The 24033-nt window shown below is 39.5% G+C and overlaps 2 protein-coding genes across 4 annotated transcripts in view; one reads left to right on the top strand and one right to left on the bottom strand.

Annotated features, from left to right (window-relative positions):
- Positions 1-6176, bottom strand: part of Txndc16 (thioredoxin domain containing 16) — a 70236-nt gene extending 64060 nt beyond the window's left edge. The window contains exon 1 of one of the 3 annotated variants that reach the window (XM_048362388.1): positions 6149-6176. The gene's annotated coding sequence lies outside the window, so the exon portion shown is untranslated. Of the gene's footprint in view, positions 1-4292; positions 4366-6006; positions 6081-6148 lie in introns of those variants that run through there. The other 2 variants (XM_048362387.1, XM_048362389.1) reach the window with 2 other exon arrangements.
- Positions 6177-6887: 711 nt separating this feature from the next.
- Positions 6888-24033, top strand: part of Gpr137c (G protein-coupled receptor 137C) — a 53710-nt gene continuing 36564 nt past the window's right edge. Inside the window, exon 1 of the mRNA XM_048362112.1 lies at positions 6888-7316. Coding sequence (XP_048218069.1) covers positions 6888-7316 — 429 coding nt within the window. The remainder of the gene's footprint in view (positions 7317-24033) is intronic.

A 24033-nucleotide genomic window follows, 5' to 3' on the forward strand; every position in this document is an offset into this window, starting at 1 on the left:
TGGCTGAGTAGAACATGATTATTGTGAGATGGAAAATTTTTAAGTCAAAAGCCAAAACTATTGTGGGCTATCTACGTCTATCTACCTCTGCATTTGATCTACCTCACTCTTAACTTTTGGAATGTACCACAAAGCTTAACACATCTAGCTTCCATCAACCCTAAATTTAAAGAATGTGTTAAAGATAACATCTAAATACTAAATTCCTTTGTCTTGTGGTAGCCTATCTACCTGATGACTCCTGCATTTTGTAAGCACAGTGATTTGTGACTTTTTCTGTGTCTATAAAAGTTCACATAACGTCGTCCATGGAAGAATATGTCATTTAGGGTAACTCACATCTCTGTTCCCAGAACATGGTCACTCAGATTTGGCTCAGAATAAACTTTTTTTTTTTTTTTTTTTTTTTTTTGGCCAGTCCTGGGCCTTGGACTCAGGGCCTGAGCACTGTCCCTGGCTTCTTCCCGCTCAAGGCTAGCACTCTGCCACCTGAGCCACAGCGCCCCTTCTGGCCGTTTTCCATATATGTGGTGATGGGGAATCAAACCGAGAGCTTCATGTGTAGGAGGCAAGCGCTCTTGCCACTAGGCCATATTCCCAGCCCCAGAATAAACTTTTTAAAAAAAAATTTCCTTAAAGCAGAGTCAGTAATTCTACATTGACAATATAGAAACTGAGTGTTAAGTTTAGAAGCTTTCACAGCAATTTAATAGTAATTCTGTGACTATTAAATCTAATAACAATTTTAAGTTGTTCTTGTAATATGAGTTTTATTTTGCTTTTTCTATAATTCATTTTTGTTGTGTTTACTAAAGATTCAAACACAGCAGATATTTTTAAACTTTCTTAAAAAAGATGGGTGGACTAGTGCCCCAACAAAATCTGTCTACGAAGACTTCAACTGTAGATTTCTACAGTCTACAGTCTGGTGTGTATCATTCATTCTACCCTTCCCCAAACAGAATAAGTACCTGTTCCTGTATTACCCAAGGTATTCAACAGAATGGGAGAGACAGTTTATATGGAAGTGGAAATAGATCGCCACTTCCATGCATTCCTCAGAGATTCTGAATTTTGAGCTTGATCCCATGACTGGATGGGATTTGGGGATAACCTCCAGTATAAAGTCAGTGGTGGGACTGCCTCGCAAGTGTGAAGCCTTAAGTTCAAACCAGTGCCATCAAAAGAAAAAACAAAATCCATGGTGAACAACATGAAGGATGGGCTGTTATTTTTCTAATTCTCTATACATGATAAAATTATACTTCCTGATTTCATTGAGTTAATTGGCCAATAAAATGTAAAGAGTGACAAAAGTTCTGAAAGCTTCTAAGATCAGTATACATGTGTCAAGAATTAACCTGTATGGCAGTCTAAGTCTCAGAAAGAGAACAACATATAGCAAAGCTTCTAGCTGATGTAATGTGAACATATGATAAAACTTGTTTGAGGAGTTAACACAAAATAGCCTCGTCTAACACAACCGCTATACTTGATCCTCATAATGCCTAAGAGGAGAGTGACTTGAACATAAAATATATATGTTCCAGATTTTAAAGCAAGAGAGTTCAAAGAGTTCATGAAAAAAATGACTTAATGATATTGGAAGAAAATTATAAAAAGCAAGATGAGGGGCTGGGAATATGGCCTAGTGGCAAGAGTGCTTGCCTCCTACACATGAAGCTCTTGGTTTGATTCCCCAGTACCACATATATGGAAAACGGCCAGAAAGGGCACTGTGGCTCAAGTGGCAGAGTGCTAGCCTTGAGCAAAAAGAAGCCAGGGACAGTGCTCAGGCCCTGAGTCCAAGGCCCAGGACTGGCCAAAAAAAAAGAAAAAAGAAAAAAGAAAGATGAGTATTTAAAATATAAGTAACTGAAGCTAGTGCCAATGGCTCACACCTGTAATCCTAGCTACTAAGGAGACAGAGATCTGAGGATCATGGTTCAAAGCCAGCCTGCACAGAAAAGTCCCTTAGACTCTTATCTCCAATTAATAACCAAAAAAAAAAAAAAAAAAGTAGCAGAGCTATAGCTCAAGTGGCAGAATAGTAGCCTTGAACACAAAAGCTCAGGGACGGAGCCTAGGCCCTCCAGTACCAACACACATACACACACACACACACATACACACACACACACACACACACACACACACACACACACACACGCAAGTGACTATTACTGCAATAGGTTCCAGTACCAAAAGGAGGGAAAGTCAGAGGCAAGTGTTTGGCAAAGCATTCTTGCCAATACCACACACATAAGCCTTCCAATTTTCAGCCTAGAAAGGGACCTTCATTCCTTATTATAAAGCTTCTGAAGCACTGATCAGAGTATGAATACAAGATGTCACTTCTATCTCAGCCCTAAACTCTACAGAAGTATGCATGCAAAAGTTATTTAAAAGATGGAAAAATGGCTTCTAACTAAGGAAGTAACAAAGTACTAAACGAATAGGTTAGTGAGAATATAGTACAAAAATGGCTACATGCAGATAAAATGCATATAGCAACAAAAGTGTCCTCAGCTCAGCACTCAGAATATTAAGAAAGTCCCTGGGTGGAATAAAGGAGGAAGTACTCTAGGAGAAACGCACCTATTTTCCTGTTATTGAAGACAGGAGGTAAGGTTTGTCTTTACCTGCTCCTTGAGGGGAGGGGAAACAGGGATGAACAGCTAGCTGGTAGTCATCTTAGCTAGACCAATCCTATTTTGGAATTAAGACCTATGTACATACAATTCTCATGTTTTAAAATGTATGAAAGACGGGCTAGGGATATGGCCTAGTGGCAAGAGTGCCTGCCTCATATACATGAGGCCCTGGGTTCAATTCCCCAGCACCACATATACAGAAAATGGCCAGAAGTGGCGCTGTGGCTCAAGTGGCAGAGTGCTAGCCTTGGGCAAAAACAAGCCAGGGACAGTGCTCAGGCCCTGAGTCCAAGCCCCAGGACTGGCCAAAAAAAAAAAAAATGTATGAAAGACAACTAGAGTAATCAGTCTTCTCAGAACAATAATACCCAACCTTCATGCACTTGGATGTATTAAATTTTACTGGCAGCAAGCTTTCTCTAGAAGAACATTAATGTGTTTCTCCTTTACAGACCTGAAATTTCCTTATGATTAACAATAAAATGAATGCCTCTGCATGTCAAGAGAAAGAGGAAGTTAGCAACTATAACTATTAGATAAATCATATTCTCTGGTTTTAAAAAAAACTTCATATTTTGCAACAACTGGGCATTTCATGCTTACAGAGTTCCTGTAAGAACGTTCTGTCCAAAATTAGCTTATTTACAGTTCATGCTGCTGCTGGAGAAAACAACCTATTCACTGAACCAGCCTCAAATAAAATACTGATTAGATCTCAGCAGTTTACTATTTAAGATCCAAAGAAGACCAGAAAAGGAGTAAACATCTCATCATTCCAGTGTCATTCAAAACCAAGTGGGAAGAAAATCTTCTATCTGCAGCCCCTACACTCATCCCAAAAAAAGGAGGGAGAAAGGAGGAGACTATCCAAACATGCACTATCAAATGTGGGCAAGAAGAAACAGTCTCATAAGCAAAGACATATTTTGTCTATGTTTTGTTAACCATCATTTTTAGCAGAAAATATATGAGAAAAAGAAATATCCTGTCATTTTGTTAATTGGCTACTCATTATTGTAGTCACAGGCCTAATTAAATCCAATTTGTTCCTTTATGACTTGCCTTTTTAACTTTATTCCTTCTGAATCTCTCCCTCTGAAAATGACAGGACTGATGGATAAATCATCTATACAACAGAGAAATTACACCTAAGTAATAGCAATAAGAAATCTGCTAGACCCCATTGTAAACCTCGACCTGATAATGTTTGGTCAGACCACTGCCTGATTCCCAGCTTTATCAGCTATGGTAATCTCATCCTCCTTTTTCTCCCTTTTCTAAGATCTCAAGGTTCCCATGAACCCCCTGAAGATGGACTTGGGGTCACTGAGTTCCTATATCTGTTCTCTCCACAGCAATCAAGTTTGATTAAATCTCCTTTCTCTGTCTTTTATCACTTAAACTGTTGTTTTAGACTGGGTACCCAAGTCTAGCTGAGATTTTTCTGGAATCCAGCGCTTTTGCCCTAAAACTCAAGACAGCACTCATGACCTGAAATTTGCTTCCTGTTGATTATGAAAGATGCACAAATAGGCCATGCCAGAAAACAAGCTGTGCCCTTAATTCTGACAAATGCTTAAAATCACATAAACTGATTTTTATGCTTAAGTGCTTAAAACCATAACTATAATCAATTACATCACTGCTGTCATGAACACTCTGTCCTCTATTTGAAGGGAATAGTGTACTGTACTTAACCACATTCTCTTAATCCATAAAGTGATTACCTTAAATTCCAATAAACATGGAATTTAAGTGTTACGTTGGGATAGACCTAGTCATCTCTTATAATAAGTTATACGACTGGTCACTCTTTCGTTTGTTCCATGAAAAGCTTCTTCTGCAGGTATGTATGAAACAGTGCCAGGATATACATACAGGAAGTTGACAGTAGCATAGAAAGAACCCAAGCCACACCAACCTATGGTACCTTGTAAACTACTGGTCCAGAATGTGAAGTACAAAAAGGACTATACTTGCCCATAAAATACACAGCTAGGTAAAACAAAAAAAATCCACACTCTTCTTAGACAAAGCATAAAATAAGGGATTATGCATTAACAAAGTCTGTATTTTGTTTGTTTCAGTACATGTAGCAGCTGTCTTTCACAAGGATCCTTAATTTGTGATGCGCTGTTCATTCTCAAGAGAACGTGATTTACCCATGAATTTGCACTACTGCACTCATTTTATTAAATACAAAAGACAACAAATATTATATGGAAGCCTTCATATATATTGGGGAATCTATTTATTTCTTGCTTATTTACAGTAGTAATATAGCATTATATTGTATCTCTCTGAAATGAAGCATGAGCACGGATTCCTAAGTTGCCCCAGTACTGGGGTGCCTAGAGTTTTAGTGTTTAAAATATAGTAGTTCCTAAACCTGCACCATTTTCACCTATCCTATTCACACCTTGCTTTTGGAGAATTTTGTAATTATAACTCCTGCAAACACCAGGCAGGCCAGAATGACCCGCCTGACTTATCACCAAATTGCCTTCCCGGAATCCGCCTCCCCAATGAATGATAGACTGCAGCTGCAGAACAAAGAGAAAAACAGGAGATGACTATACCTGTTCATTGTTAACATAGAGCGAACTGCGAGTTTTGGCTTCTATAAACGTGCTACCTTGCTTTAAACATTAACTGCTAAATCCCGCTTCTGTGAATCAGCTTGATTGCCTTTATAAACTGCCTGCTACAAAGTAAGGTTCCGGGCTTCTCACCCCCGAGCTGGGTTAGCCCTGGCCGGTCATTTCCCTAAATAAACGAACGTTGGTTTGAGGCAAAGCGTGGTCTGATTGCTTTTCGGGGGTCGCTCCGCTTCATCTCAGTCCCAGGTAGGAATAGTGACATCATCTCTGATACAGGACTCGATACTTACATTACACACACGCACGCACGCGCGCACGCACGCGCGCGCATTACATACATGCTCTCAACACACTGTGGAATTAAGTACAGACTATTCTCGTCCGTCCTCCAACCATCAAAGACAATTCTGTCACTGCTTCTCTCCCCGTACTTACGCCCCTAGCATCTTTCCAAATTGTTGGTTTCAGAGAATCACCTTCCCCTTATGGATCTCTTCAATACCCATCTGATGTTCTTATGGGACCTGTCCCGAGGAGGTCGTCCCCTCGTCCCGGTGTCCTACTCTTCACAAAGCGAAAGAAGAAAAGAGGAAAAAAACCTGACCCTCAAAAGGGTGCAAGTGAGGCTCCTTAAACACCCCAGAAAACCCATCTATAGAGCTCTAGGGCACAACCCGTGCTAGGAGAGAACTGCCGGGTCTGCATTCCTGCAGTCAGAAATCACAGCCTGAAGGATCCACGCCGCCACCTACCTGCCCGAGACCTGTGTGCAAGACCAGCGTGCAAGACCCAGGCCGTCCCGGCGGCCGACAGTTCCCGCCACCCCAGACCCTAGAGAGGACCGAAGGCGGGGCCGCGGCCGTTTCTCCCAGCAGCCAGCAACGCTACGCCTACCTGTGAGAGCGCAGCGTCCCCGCCCTCCTCGCTGGCAGCCGCCACCCCCTCAGACAACTCGGTCTCCGGGGGCAAAAAAACAACCCCGGGGACTCCTCCCTCTCCTCGTGCTCCTTACGTAAGGGATTCTCTAACCAATGGGAAGCTCCGGGGGCGGAGCGAGAGCAGCCCCAGGTGACGGACGACCACCGAGTCCTCCCGCCGGCGCGCGCGGACAGCGCAGTTGCTGGGCCAATCAGCGGCGTGGGTGGGGTGTGCAGCGGGGGGAGAAAGCGGGGGAAAGGGGACGCCCAATCAGGTCTCAAGATCCATGAATGACAGGCCCATCGGCCCATGGCCTTTCGAGCATGGCGCTCGGGGGGCGTGCCCACCTGAGCCAATCAGAGCCAGCCCACGGTGCGGAGCGAGCGCCTCAAATGCTCGGGTTTCTCAGCTGATTGTCTCCAGCCGAGAGTTGTTTTTCGCCGCTCCCGAGCTAAGCCTCAGCAGGAGGAGCCGAGCCCCTCTGAGGGGGTGGGGTGGGGTGGGGGGGGACTGAGGAGAAGAGGCGGGGTCGCGAGTGGGGTTGGGGGGTGGAACCGCGGGCTGCTCTGCGCGGGGCTCCGGGTCCTGTCACGGCGCGCTCTGGGGTTGGAGGCTGGGGTGGGTGGGGGGTCAAGGGACAGTCCTCCCCCTCGACGGCGGCTCGCAATCCGGACCCTTCCTTCCCGCGCTCCCTCGCCAGTCCCCCAGCTCCCACATGAGGGTGTCCGTGCCGGGTCCGGCAGCCGCCCGCGAAGCCTCGACGCCCGGCGGCGGGGGTGGCGGAGGCGGGGGCGCCGTCGCTGCTGCCTCGGGCGCCGCGGTGCCGGGTTCAGTGCAGCTGGCGCTGAGCGTCCTGCACTCCCTACTCTACGCCGCGCTCTTCGCCTTTGCCTACCTGCAGCTGTGGCGGCTGCTCCTGTACCGGGAGCGACGGCTGAGTTACCAGAGCCTCTGCCTCTTCCTCTGCCTCCTGTGGGCAGCGCTCAGGACCACCCTCTTCTCCGCCGCCTTCTCGCTCAGCGGCTCGCTGCCCCTGCTCCGGCCGCCCGCTCACCTGCACTTCTTCCCGCACTGGCTGCTCTACTGCTTCCCCTCCTGCCTCCAGTTCTCCACGCTCTGTCTCCTCAATCTCTACCTGGCGGAGGTAAGGCGGGAGGACCGGCGTGCGGGGGACCCGGGGAGGAGGAGGGGGAGCCCCGATCAACTCCCGCCGAAGACGATCGGCGGAGGGAAAAGCGGGAGGGCAGAGTCAGAGAGACTCTAGACCAGCCTGGGGAAACTGAGTCACGCCCGAGACGCACCCGTGCTTTCGCTCTAAACTTAAGCAGCTGATCGACTCGATTATGGAAAGGTGGGAGGTGTGAGATAGTCAGTGTGCCCCGTCAACTTAGAAGCGCAGGGACAAGCCTTTGTTCAGTGTTTTGATCCTCTAAGGTAAGGCTTACGATCAAGTGGCATCGCTGGAAGTAGCATCCCCGGTAGCTTTGCCAAAGCCGGACTGTGTGGAGGGAGGTTGGATGCTGAGGTAGCAGCAGCTCTGCTTGAAGCTGGACCGCTGCCAGCCATTACGTCACCAGGCAGAGCTGTTCCTCCGCTATTGTTGCTGCGTTTCTTTTATTAGAAGCTTCTATTCCCTCCTGCATCTCCTTTCCTGTGGCTCGATGAACCTCACACAAATTCTCTTCCATCGTTCCCCAGCAGAGTTAATGATCAATAACCAATGGCACGGGTCACTATGAGGACCTCCGTCAAGCCCTTAATGTTTGTCCCAATTGCTTCCTGCTTTTGGTGATTTGTCCTACCCTCATATATAGCAAAGTCCTTTAAAAAAAAAAAAAACTAAGAGAATAGAGTAGCCTACCCCTTGTCTGTTGCATAAACAAAACCATCAAACTATTTTTGCAATAACTTGCTAGCTGCAATCTAATCACACCGCCTTTCTCTTTTAAGGGGAATTGCTCATTGGGTTGCATTGTTCTGCAGCGCTTAGGTATTTGACCCATTTCAAACAGGTTTTGAAGTGTAAGATTGTCAATCCTGTGTAAGCCACAGTATTTTGAGAAATGCTCCCCCCCACACACACACACATACTTTGCCCTAAAAGTCTCCTTTTCCCTCAAAAGAAAAGCTTGAGGAGGGGAGGAAACAAAGTGACATCATATGCTTAATACTGACTAATATAGAACAATATTGGTCTCTGCCGCTAATCCTCTCAAAGCCTTTAGGAGGTGATGAGAATTAACATAGTTCCAAAGAAAAGCAAAAAAAATTCATTTGAGACAGATAAGTTTATATTTCTTGCATAAACCAACTCTTTTTTTCCTTCAATAAATAGGAAAACAAATGCATCATTTAAAAATCAATCGTAACTTCAGCCAGTTAGCACACTAAAAACAACAGTTAAGTAACAAAATGGACTGAGCTTTAATTCTTTTGTGTCTCCATCCTTGGGAAATCCAAGTAATATGATGACAAAATCCATTAAGTAAGAATCAGAAATAAATATATAAATAAATAACATGAGTACCAAATAATCATGCCATACTTATGTCACCTACTTAAGGCTGTTTTAATCCCTTTTTTTTTTTGAGACAGGATAGTGCCAGGTAGATGAGACTAGCCTCAAAATCCTCCTGCTTCAGCCTCTAAAGTGTTGGAATTACAGGCATGTACCACCAAACCAGAGCATATAACAGTTCCTTATAGTTGAACTGATAAATTGAGATTCCACCACCATTTCTGATAGATTACTAACTTCTCATCACTGAAACGTTAGTCTGGCTTCACATACAGTTAATTTACCTGAAATTGTGTAGCAGTTTGTTTGCTACGAGCTTCAGCAATCTTGCTTTTAAGCCCTTTAAACTTACACAATCCTATTAAAAATTCAGTGGAAAATGGTGTGCATTTCAGAAAGTGTAAAGTGTAAAAAGTGTAGAATTTTAAACATAAAGCTAGATAAAAGATTATATTCATACACAACTATATTATCATTAAACCAAATAAGAAATGAAGAATTTCTTGTGTTCCCAAAGGTCCCGTGTTTATCCTCTACCTTCTAGCACTCCACTGGAAAATAAAATAGTTAAATATCATCACAATAGGAAAAAGCACCTATAGTCTTAAAATTCTGAACATGTGCTTTTACAGCACAAAACACACAGTGTCTAATTTGAGTTTTCACATTTTTTTGTCAGTATATACCAGTACTGGCTCTCTACCACCTGAGCCATTCCTCCACTTCTGGGTTTTTTGCTGATTGAGAGCAAATCCGTGAGCGGATTTGTCTATCTGGGATAGCTTCAACCCTGAACTCGCAGATATTAACCTCCTAATTAGATAGGATTATAGGCGTGAGCCTCTAGTGCCTGGCATTTTTCATACTTTTGATTGCTAATATTCCTAACTAGTAAGAAAGAACTTAAAGTCTAAAAGTTTTCCTATTAAATGTATGTCTTGATTTTGTGGTATGTTTTATAGAAAAGCACTAAAACTCTTAATACCTTAGAAAACATAATTGGGAAAGGTGGACTAAAGCTTTTTTTTCTTCTTTTGTAGTGTCTCCTAAAAAGTGTGTGGGTTGTCTGTTCTTGTTTTTTCATAATCAAGCCAAAAGTTTTTAGGACATCAAGACTTTAGGAGAATAAACTCTTAACTTTTGAAACCCAGCTTGCTTAGAGACATCTTAATCAGAAAGTTTCCAAACTTATTAGAGAAAATGTAGACGCTTGTATTTAAGAGTATTTGAATATTTAAATTCACTTTTTATATTGATTCCAGGTGAAGTATGTACTTTCCACTCATCATTATGAATTAAATTTTTCCCAATGATTTCCTGCAGTATACTGTAGAGAAGTCTGTTGACACATGTAAGACTGATATTTAATGTTTTAACCAAAGGTCTTGTCTTTACTACCTGTCATAATAAATACCAATTACATTTTGCTTTTGACTTAAAGCATTTATTGTACCTATTTCTTCCTAATTAAAAACGTCTAACTTTAAGAACTTAGCTTTAAAGAACTATGGATCAGAATACAAGTATGGGAAAGCACCCCATTAATTTAAATACATTTTGGTGGATCTCCCAAAATTCATGCTTTTGAAAAGTTAAGAGCTGTCCAAACTACTTTTTGTTTTGATGACAACACACTTGAGTGGTATGGAGATAATGAGGAGTAGCCATTTCTGAAACAATTGTTTTCAACTTATACTTAGCCTCCTAGAAGCAGATTGTTGGAAGGAAGAAAAGCATCCTAATCTAAAAAACATGCATTGAACACTTTCTGGCAGCGTCAATAGAACGTGAACTTCACCAGACAACTGTTCACACTCCCTATACTATACTATAATGAGAAGACTTGACTTGAATCTTTAAAATGTTATCTGAGCCAGGGCACTGATGGCTTATTCCTGCAATCCTACCTACACAGGAGGCTGAGACCTGGAGGTTTGAGCTTTGAATCCAGCCTTAGCAGATGAAGTCCAAAGGACTTCCACCGAAAAAAGCCAGGCATCAGGTGTGGCTTAAGTGGTAGAATACCAGCCATGAGCAGGCAAGCCAAGTGAGACCTGGAGACCCTGAATTCAAACCTAAAAGGAGTAGGGGGACATATTTTCTGATGAAACTGATAATGTCTACCCTTTAAGGCCTTAAAGTGAAAGTATACTGTTGTTGGAGCATTGTGATATGTGCCAAAATCAATGAGTTCATCTTTGAGGCCATACTGAATTTTTCTTTCAGTTTTGTAACATGAATGCCAATTTCTTGAACAGAGTAAAGTACAGTTATTTGATCACAATTCTAAAATAACTAGGAAAATTAAATTTAAAGTCTTAACTCTTGAGAGCTATTTTTGTGCCTGCCAATACTTACACAATTCCATATGTTGATGGCACTTTAACTCTCAACTTACAGGTAGGTATGTTGGTTTTATTTATTTATTTATTATTTTCCTACAAAAGTATTTCACTACCTAAATTCAAAATTATTTGAGAATAAGAAGATATAAATATATATCAAGTATATTATGTGTATATACATTGTGCTTATCTTACACATATGTGTACAATAAAAATGTATATCTCTGTCATATCATAAATAGAAAACAAATCATTTTGAAATCAGTCATAAATTCAACTAGTTAGTAGACTAAAAACAACAGTTACGTATATTGGTGATGATAAGGATCAAACTCAAGACTTTCCATTTTCTCAGCTTGCTTGCTTAGAACAATGGTAAAAAAAAATCCAAATCGAGAAAACATTGAGGCAAATTATTTAAGTAGTGTCTCAAATCTATACTTAGTGCTTGTAACATTCCATGTGTTACAAATGCTAAATTTTCCTTAGTTTGTCTTGGTTTAAATAGCTAATTTTTATACCACTGATAAAATCTCATTAATAGAACTACTTTAGGAGTTTTGCTTAACAACTATTTCACATCATGGCAAATGACTCATAATCATTGGGGTTTTAGTGATTTGGTCTCAACAAATTCTAAACGGAAAAATCTACAATACAAGTCTCGTATCATGAGTCAGTTACTATTTACTGGAAGTGGTTTAGTTCAATATTTGGCTTTTATCCATAACAGATTATAAACTGTTTTTGTCTGACTCCACTAAACTGCATTTTAACTACTATCTTGATCCTATTTTCCCCAAGACTATGAGGCCAAAGTTTAAGATACATACCTATCTCAGAAGACATGATTATAATGCCTTACATTTGTGTATTTAATATTTCCAAAGCAAATTCTATAACATTTATCTTCATAACCCTCACAGAAAATGAAAAAGGGTGTGATTTGCCTACCCATTCTATTGCTGTGAGACTATTATAGCTCAGACATAGCTCTAAAGATACATAAAGTTCATTATTTATATGAAGTCCTGTCAAGTAAAGCTTATGCCCTATACTTTCCTGGATATCATTATGTTTATTCAATGTTTCTCATGTGTTTTCCATCTTCACAATTTCACACTTTTTCCTTTGTCTTAATAAAACTTCTTCTTGCCCCTTTGTTCTCACCCTACTACTGTCTTAATTTAAAGACATAGTCCGGCTCACCCATGATTACATAACAGTGCTGCAAGGACTATTTAATCTTTATCATTGCATGACTGATCTTGATAAGCAGGGAAACTCCTCAAGACCCGAAAGACCAGGAAAAAAAAGTAGGTGCAAAATGATAAAATGCCAGGTAGTTGTTCATTTTGGTGACCAGGTTGGTTATTAGCTGCTTCTGCTAGCTCATAACCCAGATATTAACTTTATATATTGGGGGTGTAGAGAGGTAACATTGAGGACTATACCTTGAATGAAGTCTACTTAAAAAACTCATTGTTCACAGCCTAATGTCTGAACCCTCACAATGTATACCCTCAGTGGCTGAACTAAATATAAGCAGGTTCTCAGAGGTAGGATTTGTATCCGTCTGTTTTGACTGTGTGAAAGGGGTTCAAAATAGAGTACAAAAGGAGAATGCCTAGCAAGCTTGTTCTCACACAAGTTTGGGGCAAAAGTTCCCATTATTTATATGATTTTAGGAGTCTATAGGGAAAGTTATCCCTTCCTGGTAGTAACCGCAAGCATCTGGAAGGACAAATGCAAATCATGTGCTGAGGAGTGTATTTTAAGCTTAGAATCTTCACAGGTAAAATTTCAAATAAAAAAATCACTAGGGAATCTTGCCTACAAAGATTACAGAGAGAAAAATTATCAAATGTGTACAGGTTAAGCCTACCTAATTAAAATATTTGAAATCTGAATTTTTTTTGAGCACCAGTTTGACACACGTAGGAAATTCCACACATGACTTCATGTGATGGGCTGCAGTAAACTGCAGGTGCACACCTGAGTTTGGATAAAATTACCTTCATGTGAATAAGGTATATATGACACTTAAATGAGTATCATGTTAATACTTGTCTCATCTCAAAGATATTATGTATATGCCAATATTTCAAAATCCAAAATAGAACAGAAATATGAAATATATCTTGGCCCAAGCATTTCAGTTAAGGAACAGTTCATGTAGAGATTTTTTTTTATGTGTGTGTGCTGGTTCATGGTGTAATGCCACTTAAAGATACATATATATCTCTGATCCCAACCCAGACTGCAACTCTGACCTCTGGCTTTCCTCTGCAAATACCTGAAGCACTCAGATTCAACATGTCCCAAAATGGGTTCATGATCCTCCTCCTCTTCTATCTCCACTGAAGCCTGCTTCTCCCCCACACAACTACCACCACTTATCTTTGCCAGTATTGGAGCTTGAACCCAGGGCTTGGCACTTTTGTTCAGCTTTTTCACTCAGGGCTGGTGTTCTGCCATTTGATCCATACCTCCACTTCTGAGTTTTATTTTTCTAGCAGTTTGGAGCTAATAGTCTCTCAAATTTGTCTGCCCAGGATGTTTCTGAAGCATGATTCTCAAGTCTCACCTTCCTGAGTAGCTAGGATTATAGCATGAGCAATCAGTACACCACCTGCTTCTCCACTTTTATTCCCCATTCCACTGACTGCAATGCTCTGTAATTATATAATTCAGAACCTATCTGTCATCTTTGATGCTACCTTATCCCTCATATTCATGTTTACTCCTCATCACATCCTAACATCTCTTAAGTCCTTATCCCATCACAACACCTTGCTCAAATCACTACCATCTACCATCTGCTATGTGATCCTGAGCAGTCATCTATGTGCTAGGCCTATGTCATCTGACCCTCACCCCCGTCCTCCCCCCCCCCACCACCACCACACACAGGTCTCTACACTCTTGGCAGTTACCTTTTCAGCACAAATCTAATTTTCAAATCCTTACTTTCAGATTTCTCTATTGGCTCTAGTCTACAGAATAAAAAGTGTTGTACATATACATAAAGGCACTTCATGGTTCTAGTCTTATCTCATGCTATGTTCTTTGTTTCTCATCACTCCAGCCACACTGAATGTTCTGTTAGTCCTTTGTACTTGCCATTTTCCTTCTGTCACAGATCCTTTCCATATTTTTTTTTCTTGGAGCACAGAATGTTCTCGCCTCCTTTGGTTACTTAACTCTCTCAATTCCTTGGCAATGCTGCTTCAGGGAACACTTCACCTAACTATCCAAGTAGAATATATTCTAAAATTATAGGCTAGAGGAGCATTATGCCTTTCTTCTTCATGTCATTTGAACAGTTGAAATTTTATTTCTTTGTGTGAGTTTACTAGGTTGTAATCACTGCAGGAAAAGGGATTACGTCTGTTCTTATTGCATCCCTAGTAGCTAATTTAATACCTACCATATATTAAATGATCAGTACATATTTTTGAATGAATTTTCCCAGATATTCTAGGGGAGAAAAATACATAAATTTACAGCAGAATTCCCCCCCCCTTTTTTTTTCAGTACTGGGGTTTGAACTGAGGGCCTCCTGATTGCTAGCCAGACTAGCCAGCTAGCTAAGCTCTAGCCCCAGCTACAGCAGAATTTTTTTTTAATCTTTGTTTCTCTTTTCCCACTAACTACTTTTATCTTTTCAAGAAAGAAAATATGCTTGGGCTGGGAATGGGGCTTAGTGGTTGAGTGCTTGCGTGGCATACATAAAACCCTGGGTTTGATTCCTCATATAAAGTAAAAAAGCCAGAATGGAGCTGTGGCTCATGTGGTAAAGTGCTAGCCTTGGGGAAAAGAAGATCAGGGACAGTGCCCAGGCCCTGAGTTCAAGCCTCAGTACTGGAAAAAATAAAATAAAATATTCTTTCTTAAAAAACAACCAAAAAATTGTCAAGGAGATCCTTGGTACTACTGTCTAAGAGGCAATATCAAGTAGTGGTGACTGGGAATCACAGAGTATCTATCATAGGGGACATCAAAATTTTACTTTTGAAAATAGGAAATCTTTTTAAATAATGATAGATAGTTCAAGCATTGCTTTCAAAAGTACTATTCATGAATACTAGATAAGCAAAACAAAACATTTTTATGTGTCCAACCCAACTCATAACTAATTTGTTATTCTCTTTTTTCTCTTCTGTCTACTTCTGTATTGTTTTTAAAGAAATAAACCAAGAAAAAAAACCTTGCTTATAATTTTCATATAACAAAACTTAATTATACTCAGTACTGAACAGTGTTAGTTTAAAAAAAAGTCTTAAGTAACTCATTCCTTGTGGAAAAATTATGGAGCTCTAAATCTGACCAAAATGTAAAGAAGCTACCATATAACGTGGTGTATACTACAAACATCTGCCTTCTCCTATTATACCATAGATTACTTTAGGTTATACATATATATCTTGCTATACTATAGATTACCTTATGAAATTTTACTTAGTCTTCAGCACCTAACATTGTTATAGATTTGGCCAATGCTTAATAACTTGGGTGGTTGGGCAAATATGAGGCTAAAGTAAAGGAATTTAGAAGAAATGCTTCCTTCTTTCTATCCCCCTCTCTAGAAATCACAATCTCTAACTGATCAACATGGAACTTTTCATCAAAGTTTTAAACAAAAATAAACTTTCAAAATTAATTAATTTAGGCTAAGGTCTTAATGGTAGAGTGCTTGCCTACCATTCATGAAACCCTGGGTTCAATTCCTCAATACCAAGCACATACACAGAGAAAGCCGGAAGTGGCACTCTGGCTCAAGTGGTAGAGCGCTAGCCTTGAGCAAAGAAAAAAGCTCAGAGACAGTGCCCAGGCACTGAGCAAGCCTCAGGACTGGCAAAAAAATTTTTTTAATTAATTTATTAATTCAACTGTGTTAAGAGATAGGCGTATATAATTTCATCAATAGTGCTGAACTAAAAATCTGGGAACCTGGTTCAACTTCTACTATATTTGACTGATTGGTGCTGCCAAATCACTGCCTTTCTAGGCCACTAGTATTTGTAGAGTGGTTAATTTCAGTGAACACCCCTTTAATTCTAATGGCCTGACACAAGGCAGCCTGAAATTTGAGGTTTTAATAAACTTACTTTATTATATAGCTCCAAGATACAATATAGTGTCTGAATTCTGTCTCTGTAATACAGATGCCATTAAATAATGTTAAATAAACCATATTAAACTAACCAAATTTTGTTTATTTAGAATCTAGAAATTATCTGATTTCTAGAAAAATATATAGCTGGGTATTCCTAATCTATATGTTCTTACTTTTTTACTGCAATTCAATTATAGCTGCTATTTTCATTAGCATATTGATCATACACTACAACTTTTTCAGTACTCAGTTTCACAGAGTAGGAAAATGCTTAAGTAATAGTTTTCTGCTATTTTCTCAGCTACGAAGTAGGATTATCCAATGGTTGATTCAGTCATTTGGATTTCTGTGAGGTGATGTATATTTAGGGCATTCATGAATTTTTTTCTCCTTAATAGCCTCATTTCATTTTCAGGGCCCCATTCATATCCTTTCTCTTTTTTTTGGGGGGGGGGGATAGTACTAGAGTCTGAACTCAGTGCCTTGTACTTATAAGCCTGCCTTCTACCACCTAAGAGCCACGCTCAACCCTTCCCCTTTTTTGTACTGGTAGTAGATCTTGAACTCTTGGCCTCTCACTCTGAATGGGCTTTTTTATTCACAGCTCGTGCTCTGTCACTTGACTCATGTCCTCAGTTCTGGCTTTATCCTAATGACTTGGAGATATAAATCTCTAATTTATGTACTGGACTGGCTCTAAACCAAGATCTTGAGATATCATCATCCTCCACTCCCCAGCACCTTTGTGCTTTGGTTGTATTTAAAGTATTATCTTATCTCTATATTCTCCTATTATACTTCCCACTTACCTGCAATGGTAATAGTAGTTTTTATGGTCTTCCCCATCTCTACCTCCCTGTACAGCTTGTGTCCCAGGCATGAGCCAGCACACCTGGCTTTACCCTCATTTCTGAAGGCTTCTACAGAAGAGAAAGTCTAGTAAAGCTAACTAATTGATGCTTTAAAAAATATTCTGGAAAGAACAGCAGAACTGATAGAGTAATTTAAGGCAGAATAAATCATGAATACTTAGCAGTTGAAGGAAAACTTCTTGACAAAAGTAGGAAAAGTGATATCATTACCTACTAGTAGCATTACTCTTAAGTGTATCTCTTGAGATGAGTTAACAGACTAGTCTCAGTCATAAAAGCATCTGTTTTCTAAATGAGTTGTGGATTTACTAGCCTTAATATATAGTTAAGAACTTGGTCAGTAGAATCCTATACCTTAGACCCTTGCTAAGTGACCTTAAGCAGGTCACTTCTCTGTACCATGTTTTCCTCATTTATAGAATGGAATAATTGTACCTACCTCATAGTATTATGAAGATTAATATGTTTTAAACATGGAAAGTAGAACTGGGGACATAGTTCAGTGTTAGAGTACTTACCTCTCATGCCCAAGGCCCTGGGTTCAATCCACAGCACTTCAGAATCATATAAAATAGTAAAGTAAAATATATGGCTAAATACAAGAACATGGTAAGACCTCATCAAATATTAGCCATTGATAAAGTTTTAATTAGGAGGACATCCCCCAAATTAAGATTTCCTCTGTTCAGTTTGTTTCTTACACATAAACTTTAGAACATAGAACAGTCACTTTTTGCAGTCTATGGTAATAATATGTGTGATGCCATTATTTCCTTACTATATGCTTATGATAGGTTTATAGATACTATCTCCATATTTCAGTTGATGAACTAAGAATCAATGTATTTATACTAAGCCACACTAGAAATTATAGGTATTTGGGCCATAGTAGTGATTTTTGTGTTATATTACGGAATTAATAGATTTGATGTTAGTATAAGTAATACCATCAGTACTTACATTCAAAGTGTTGTTGTCCTTAAGAAGTCAAGGTAAAAGATAAGACAGTGACTTCTCTCCACTGACATATTCTGTTACTATTGCAGATTCATTCTGTCACCTTTTCCCCACCATACCAGTCAGACTGATAATTCTGTAATTAATCAAGCTCTATGTCTTTATGAAAAGCAAGTCTATCTTCTTGACTTAAAAAGCATGGAAAGCTTTATGAAAAATCAGTAATACACTGTGGAAAGGAGTAGTGTTGGAAAATGTCTTAAAGGACAGTACAATTTCAGCACTAATTTAACTTTAATCAGTTTTCTAGAGTGCCTAAATTTTCACTCAGAGGCTTATAGTTCAGATCTGATTCCTGTATATTCCTTAAACAGAGGATATATTATCTCCAGTGAACTGTCCATGATAAATTAAGAGTTTATAATAGTTATATTTTTATTAACTTTAGTTGTACAAAGGAGTTCCAATTCAACAAACCAGTTTATACATTTTGATCAGTGTCACCCTTTCCAATATTCTCCCCTAACTTTCCCAACCCTATCTACACCCTCAAGTTTTTACATATATAATTACAATATGACTATATTTGCCCACCCTTCCTCTCTCCATACATCCACACACCCCCTTCAGTTAATATTTTAGAGTGGTACTGGGGATTAATCATAGGAAGCCTTTACCTAATACATTTTATTTATTTATTTTTTATTTTATTTTTTTTTTTTGCCAGTCCTGGGCCTTAAACTCAGGGCCTGAGCACTGTCCCTGGCTTCTTTTTTGCTCAAGGCTAGCTAGCACTCTGCCACTTGAGCCACAGCATCACTTCTGGCCATTTTCTATATATGTGGTGCTAGGGAATCAAACCTAGGGCTTCATGTATATGAGGCGAGCACTCTTTGCCACTTGGCCATATTCCCAGCCCCCCAATACATTTTAAAAAATAAATACTCTAAGAAAGAAATTAGATATTCAATATAAACCACATTGGTTGAACAATTTAGAAATTCAAGAAGGAAGAAAATTAGATAAGTTCAGTATGCACCTGGAAATGTTTAATAATAAAAAACATTCAATTTGATTGAACAAAATTATTTTAATAAACTTTAAAGAAAACCAGACTAAGAAGAGAGAAGAAACTTTAAGAAAAAAATTCAAGTATTCGTATCCAAAAAAAAGACTTTGTATCTTAAAAACAAGAACAGGCTGTTGTAAAGAAATAAAAGATAATTAAAGTTCTTTTAAGTGAAATAGATATTGAAAGAGAATATCTGAGAAAGGTGTGTCTATTTAATTTACACTGTGGCTGCTAAAACCTCATATTTCATTTGTAGGCAGCAGCAATGATAAGCTTGGAATGATACACCACTCCACACAAGAACAGGATATAGACAATTGCTTTAGGAAAGTGATCTACATAGTTGGATATGCATGCCTCAGTACTCACCATGGAGAAGAGACTGTATTTACCACAATTCAATTTAGTATGAATTCCAAATTTTATATAGATACATTCTCCAGTAAAAAATCAAAAGCCAGAAATTAATTTCACAAAAATAAATTCCACAGAAAATTGTGTGCTCTTTAAGACTTTATTTAGTACTTGCCACTTTCAAAACAACAGGGTCTACATGCCATGGAGAAGGAAATGATAAACACTCTAGTGTAAACCCTTCAGGCTACCATACAAAATGCCATAAAATGGGTAGCCTATAAATAATGAAAATGAATTTCTTACCATTCTGGATGCTGGAAAAACCAAGGTACTGGCAGATTCAGTGCCTGATGAAGACCCATTTTGTGGTTTATAGATACTGCCTTACTATTCTGTCCTCAGAGAATGGAGGAAATGAACCTTTTCTATAAGGGCACTAAAATACAACTCCTAAGTGCTCCTTCTTTATGACCTCAGCACTTCCCAGTAGTCCCACCTCCTAATGCCTTCACATTGAGGGTTAGTATGTGACAAAAACAAACCATATCATCAACCTCAAATTTTAGGATACTCATCATTTACACAGGGTAACATGGACAAATAAGATACATTTAGTCTAAGCCAGGCATGATGACTTACTTGTATAGAATCACAGTACTTAGGAAGCAAAGTTCAAGAGGAATGCAGGCAATGCAAGAATGGGGGGCCACACAGGCAAAAAGTCACCTAGTCATACTAAGTGGTTCCCTTCTGTGATCCCAGCTATACAGGAGACTATAAGTAGAAAAAACCTGGTCTGCAGCCAATCCAGGCCAAAAAAAAAAAAAGCAAGACTCTGCCTGAAAAATAACTACATGAAATAAGGGCTGGAGATATGGCTCAAATGATAGAATACCCCCCTAGCAAACATGAAGTCCTGAGTTCAAGCCTCAGGGGTGTGTGTGTGTGTGTTATAAAATGCTTCTTCTACTTTCACCTTTTTTTTTTTTTTTTTTTTTTGCCAGTCCTGGGGCTTGGACTCAGGGCCTGAGCACTGTCCCTGGCTTCTTTTTGCTCAAGGCTAGCACTCTATCACTTGAGCCACACCACCACTTCCGGATTTTTCTATATATGTGGTGCTGAGGAACGGAACCCAGGGCTTCATGTATATGAGGCGAGCACTTTACCACCAGGCCATATTCCCAGCCCTACTTTCACTTTTATTTGAAAAATGAATGCATAATTTTGCATTTTAAAGTAGAAAAAAATCCATGTATCTGTGGGCTAAATATTATAACATAAAATTGAGTATGTTAGTATTAACATTTTAAATCCTCAATATAGTCTAAATTAAGGACTGTTTGTATATGGGATTACAGTGTGTTATATGATGAAAACCATTGTATATCCATCAACACTTATTCGCTTTATTTTTCCAGTCTTGGGGCTTGAACTCAGGGCCTGAGCACTGTCCCTGAGCTTCTTTTGCTCAAGGCTAGCACCCTACCATTTGAGCCATAGCTCCACTTCTGGATTTTTCTGTTTATGTGGTACTGATTCGAACCCAGGGCTTCATGCATGCTAGGCAAGCACTCTACCACTAAGCCACCTTCCCAGCCACTATCATTCACTTATATGCAGAAAGAATATCCTATATAAATGGTTCATTTATTTAGTTTTTCTGGTATTGGAAAAGATACTACTCAGACATAAATTGACATCACTTAGTCATTATAAGTATTATTTCTCATATTAAACTAGTTAATCTGCATAAGGCATGTGATTATATGTTTGTGAGTTATCTACACAGTCTTAAATGATATGTAATTGCTTGACTTTTTTTTGCCAGTCCTGGGGCTTGAACTCGGCCTGAGCACTGTCCTTGGCTTCTTTTTGCTCAAGGCTAGCACTCTACCACTTGAGCCACAGTGCCACTTCTGGCTTTTTTTTTTCCCATACATGTGGTGCTGAGGAATTGAACCCAGGGCTTCATGTATACAAGGCAAGTGGTCTACCACTAGGCCACATTCCCAGTCCCTTGCTTGACATTTTTTATAATTACTTTTTGTTTTACCCCAGATCATGTCCTGTTATATACCACTATATTCTATATAGTACTTAGAATATATTAATACCATATTATTGCTTTAATCTTACTAACCTCTAACTATGATTTAAGCACCTGGTTATATGTATATAATTTACTGGAATACATTCTGAAAATCTAAATTGATAACTAATCTTAAATGTTCTCCTTAGTCCCCTCTTACACTCATTACTCAATAGCCTCTGATTTTATGAATTATTTCCTGCTCTGCCCCATTCTCTTCTTTATATGATCCTTTTAAATATCTCTGCTGAAATCTAGATTTTTCCTAGATAGCACTTCTTACCTTCTGTGGAAGACAGCTTACTTTACACTTAATTGGTAAGTAAGTACTCTTTACTGATGTTGCACTATCACTACCTTGGTGAAATCTGTGCCATGTGATTAGGTCATCATTCGCTATAGTAATAACCACCATCATCTTGGAAGAATCAACACTTTCTTCTTCTTGCCTTGTCTCCTGTGCTATATGGCATTGTCAAAGCCCATGTTGATAACTCATCCAAGCTCTCCAGTCAGTGGTCTCTCAGTTCTGAAACCTTTCATTTCTATCATTTCCTTCCATTAACATGGCACACCTTGGATCAGCTCTTTAAAATGAGCTGGGTTTCTTTCTGAACAATGTCTTCTATCTCCTTTCCCTTATTCATCTTGAATTTATTCTTTTATCTATTTTTTCACTACCATTCTTTTGGTTTTTTTGCTTTGTTTTTTGCCAGTCCTGGGGCTTGAACTCAGAGCCTGAGCACTGTCCCTGGTTTCTTTTTGCTCAAGGCTAGCACTCTACCACTTGAGCCACAACGCCACTTCCGGATTTTTCTATATATGTGGTGCTGAGGAATCAAACCCAGAGCTTCATATATACGAGGCAAGCACTTTACCACTAGGCCATATTGCTAGCCCTCACTACCATTCTTTTAGTCATCTTATCCCTTCTGGTGTCTACTCCATTCTATTATTCCTTGTCTTTTTGAATTTTCCTATGCCAAAGTAGTTCATTCATCAAAGTTCTTTCTCTAAAAGAATTGTACATTTCACAGTCTAAATACATAAAAATTACAACCTAGTTAAACTTGAACTTTCTATGAACTTTATTGAACTTTGCATTTTTCTATTGTTTCAGTTTTAAAATAGAGAGATCTTGCAGACCATATCTACAGTCAGCTGCCTGACTTTAGCTAGAACTTTCCCTGTGCAGCTTAATATATTCTTCTCTTTTTTCTAATTAACACATTAGTTGTATAAAGAGTATTTTGTTACAGTTCCAAAGATGTATGTAATGTGTCCCAAACTTGCTTTCTCTATTACTTCCTTCCCCAATGCCCCCTTAAAATGTTCAATAACTTTCATTTTTCTATTTTTACACATCCAAATAAGCTATTTTGAGCATATTTATCCTCCTTCACCCCCTCTTGCTAGTATCCCCCAGTAGAGCCTGTTCTGCTTACCTGTCGTACTTTTTTTTTTTTTTTGCCAGTCCTGGGCCTTGGACTCAGGGCCTGAGCACTGTCCCTGGCTTCTTCCCGCTCAAGGCTAGCACTCGGCCACTTGAGCCACAGCGCCGCCGCTTCTGGCCGTTTTCTGTATATGTGGTGCTGGGGAATCGAACCTAGGGCCTCGTGTATCCGAGGCAGGCACTCTTGCCACTAGGCTATATCCCCAGCCCTGCCTGTCATACATTTTTAATCTGTATTAATTGATTAATTTTCATAAAAGGACTAATTATGTAGCCCAGACTAGCCTTGAGTTGAAGCTCCTCCTACCTCAGCCTCCTAAGTGCTGGGGTTGTAAGTGTGCAGTACCACCCCCAGCAAGGCGTAGTTCCAGGAAACATAAGGATCATATGGATCAGAGGGGGGAAAATCATTTATTACAAAACAGCATCAGAAACAAAGCCTAACATTAGGTCTCTCAAATCCAGTCATTAGGCCATCACTATGAGGGACCAGAGGTTACTTGCATATATAGCAAATTATGCTAAAGGAGAACTCAAAAAATAAGAGAATGACAGACATTTACCACGGAGTATAAGCAAATCAACACCAAGGAGAGAGGAGAAGACTTTATTCCCCTTTCAGAGGAATATTCTCAGGAAGAGAAATGTTCTTTCCTTTTATACTAGCCAGGAAACAAATCTTCTGATCTTAAGGTTCAACACAGTGTCTGACTTCTGAAGACGGTTGCTATGTAAACCTTTTGTTCAGAAGACTCAGACCACTCAAATATATGAGATATTCATAGTTCATCTAAGGTTTCTTTTAGCCTCAGATATTTTTGGACTAGTCTATATTCACTACCTCTAGTGTCTTTCTACAACTTGCATTTCTACTGTTATTCTGCTATTGACATAGGCAAATCAAAGCTGTAAACCATTCCTTGCATGTACCATGGCTATACAAATCACCCAATCAATGATTTGTTCGTTTTGGAGGGGGGCGGGGGGGGGGTGGCCGGGGACTGGGGAATCAGGGTCTGAGCACGCTCCTTGGCTTCTTTTTGCTCAAGGCTAGCACTACCACTTGAGCCACAGTGCCA

This window comes from Perognathus longimembris, chromosome 14, assembly GCF_023159225.1.
Source record: "Perognathus longimembris pacificus isolate PPM17 chromosome 14, ASM2315922v1, whole genome shotgun sequence".
Lineage (NCBI taxonomy): Eukaryota > Metazoa > Chordata > Mammalia > Rodentia > Heteromyidae > Perognathus > Perognathus longimembris.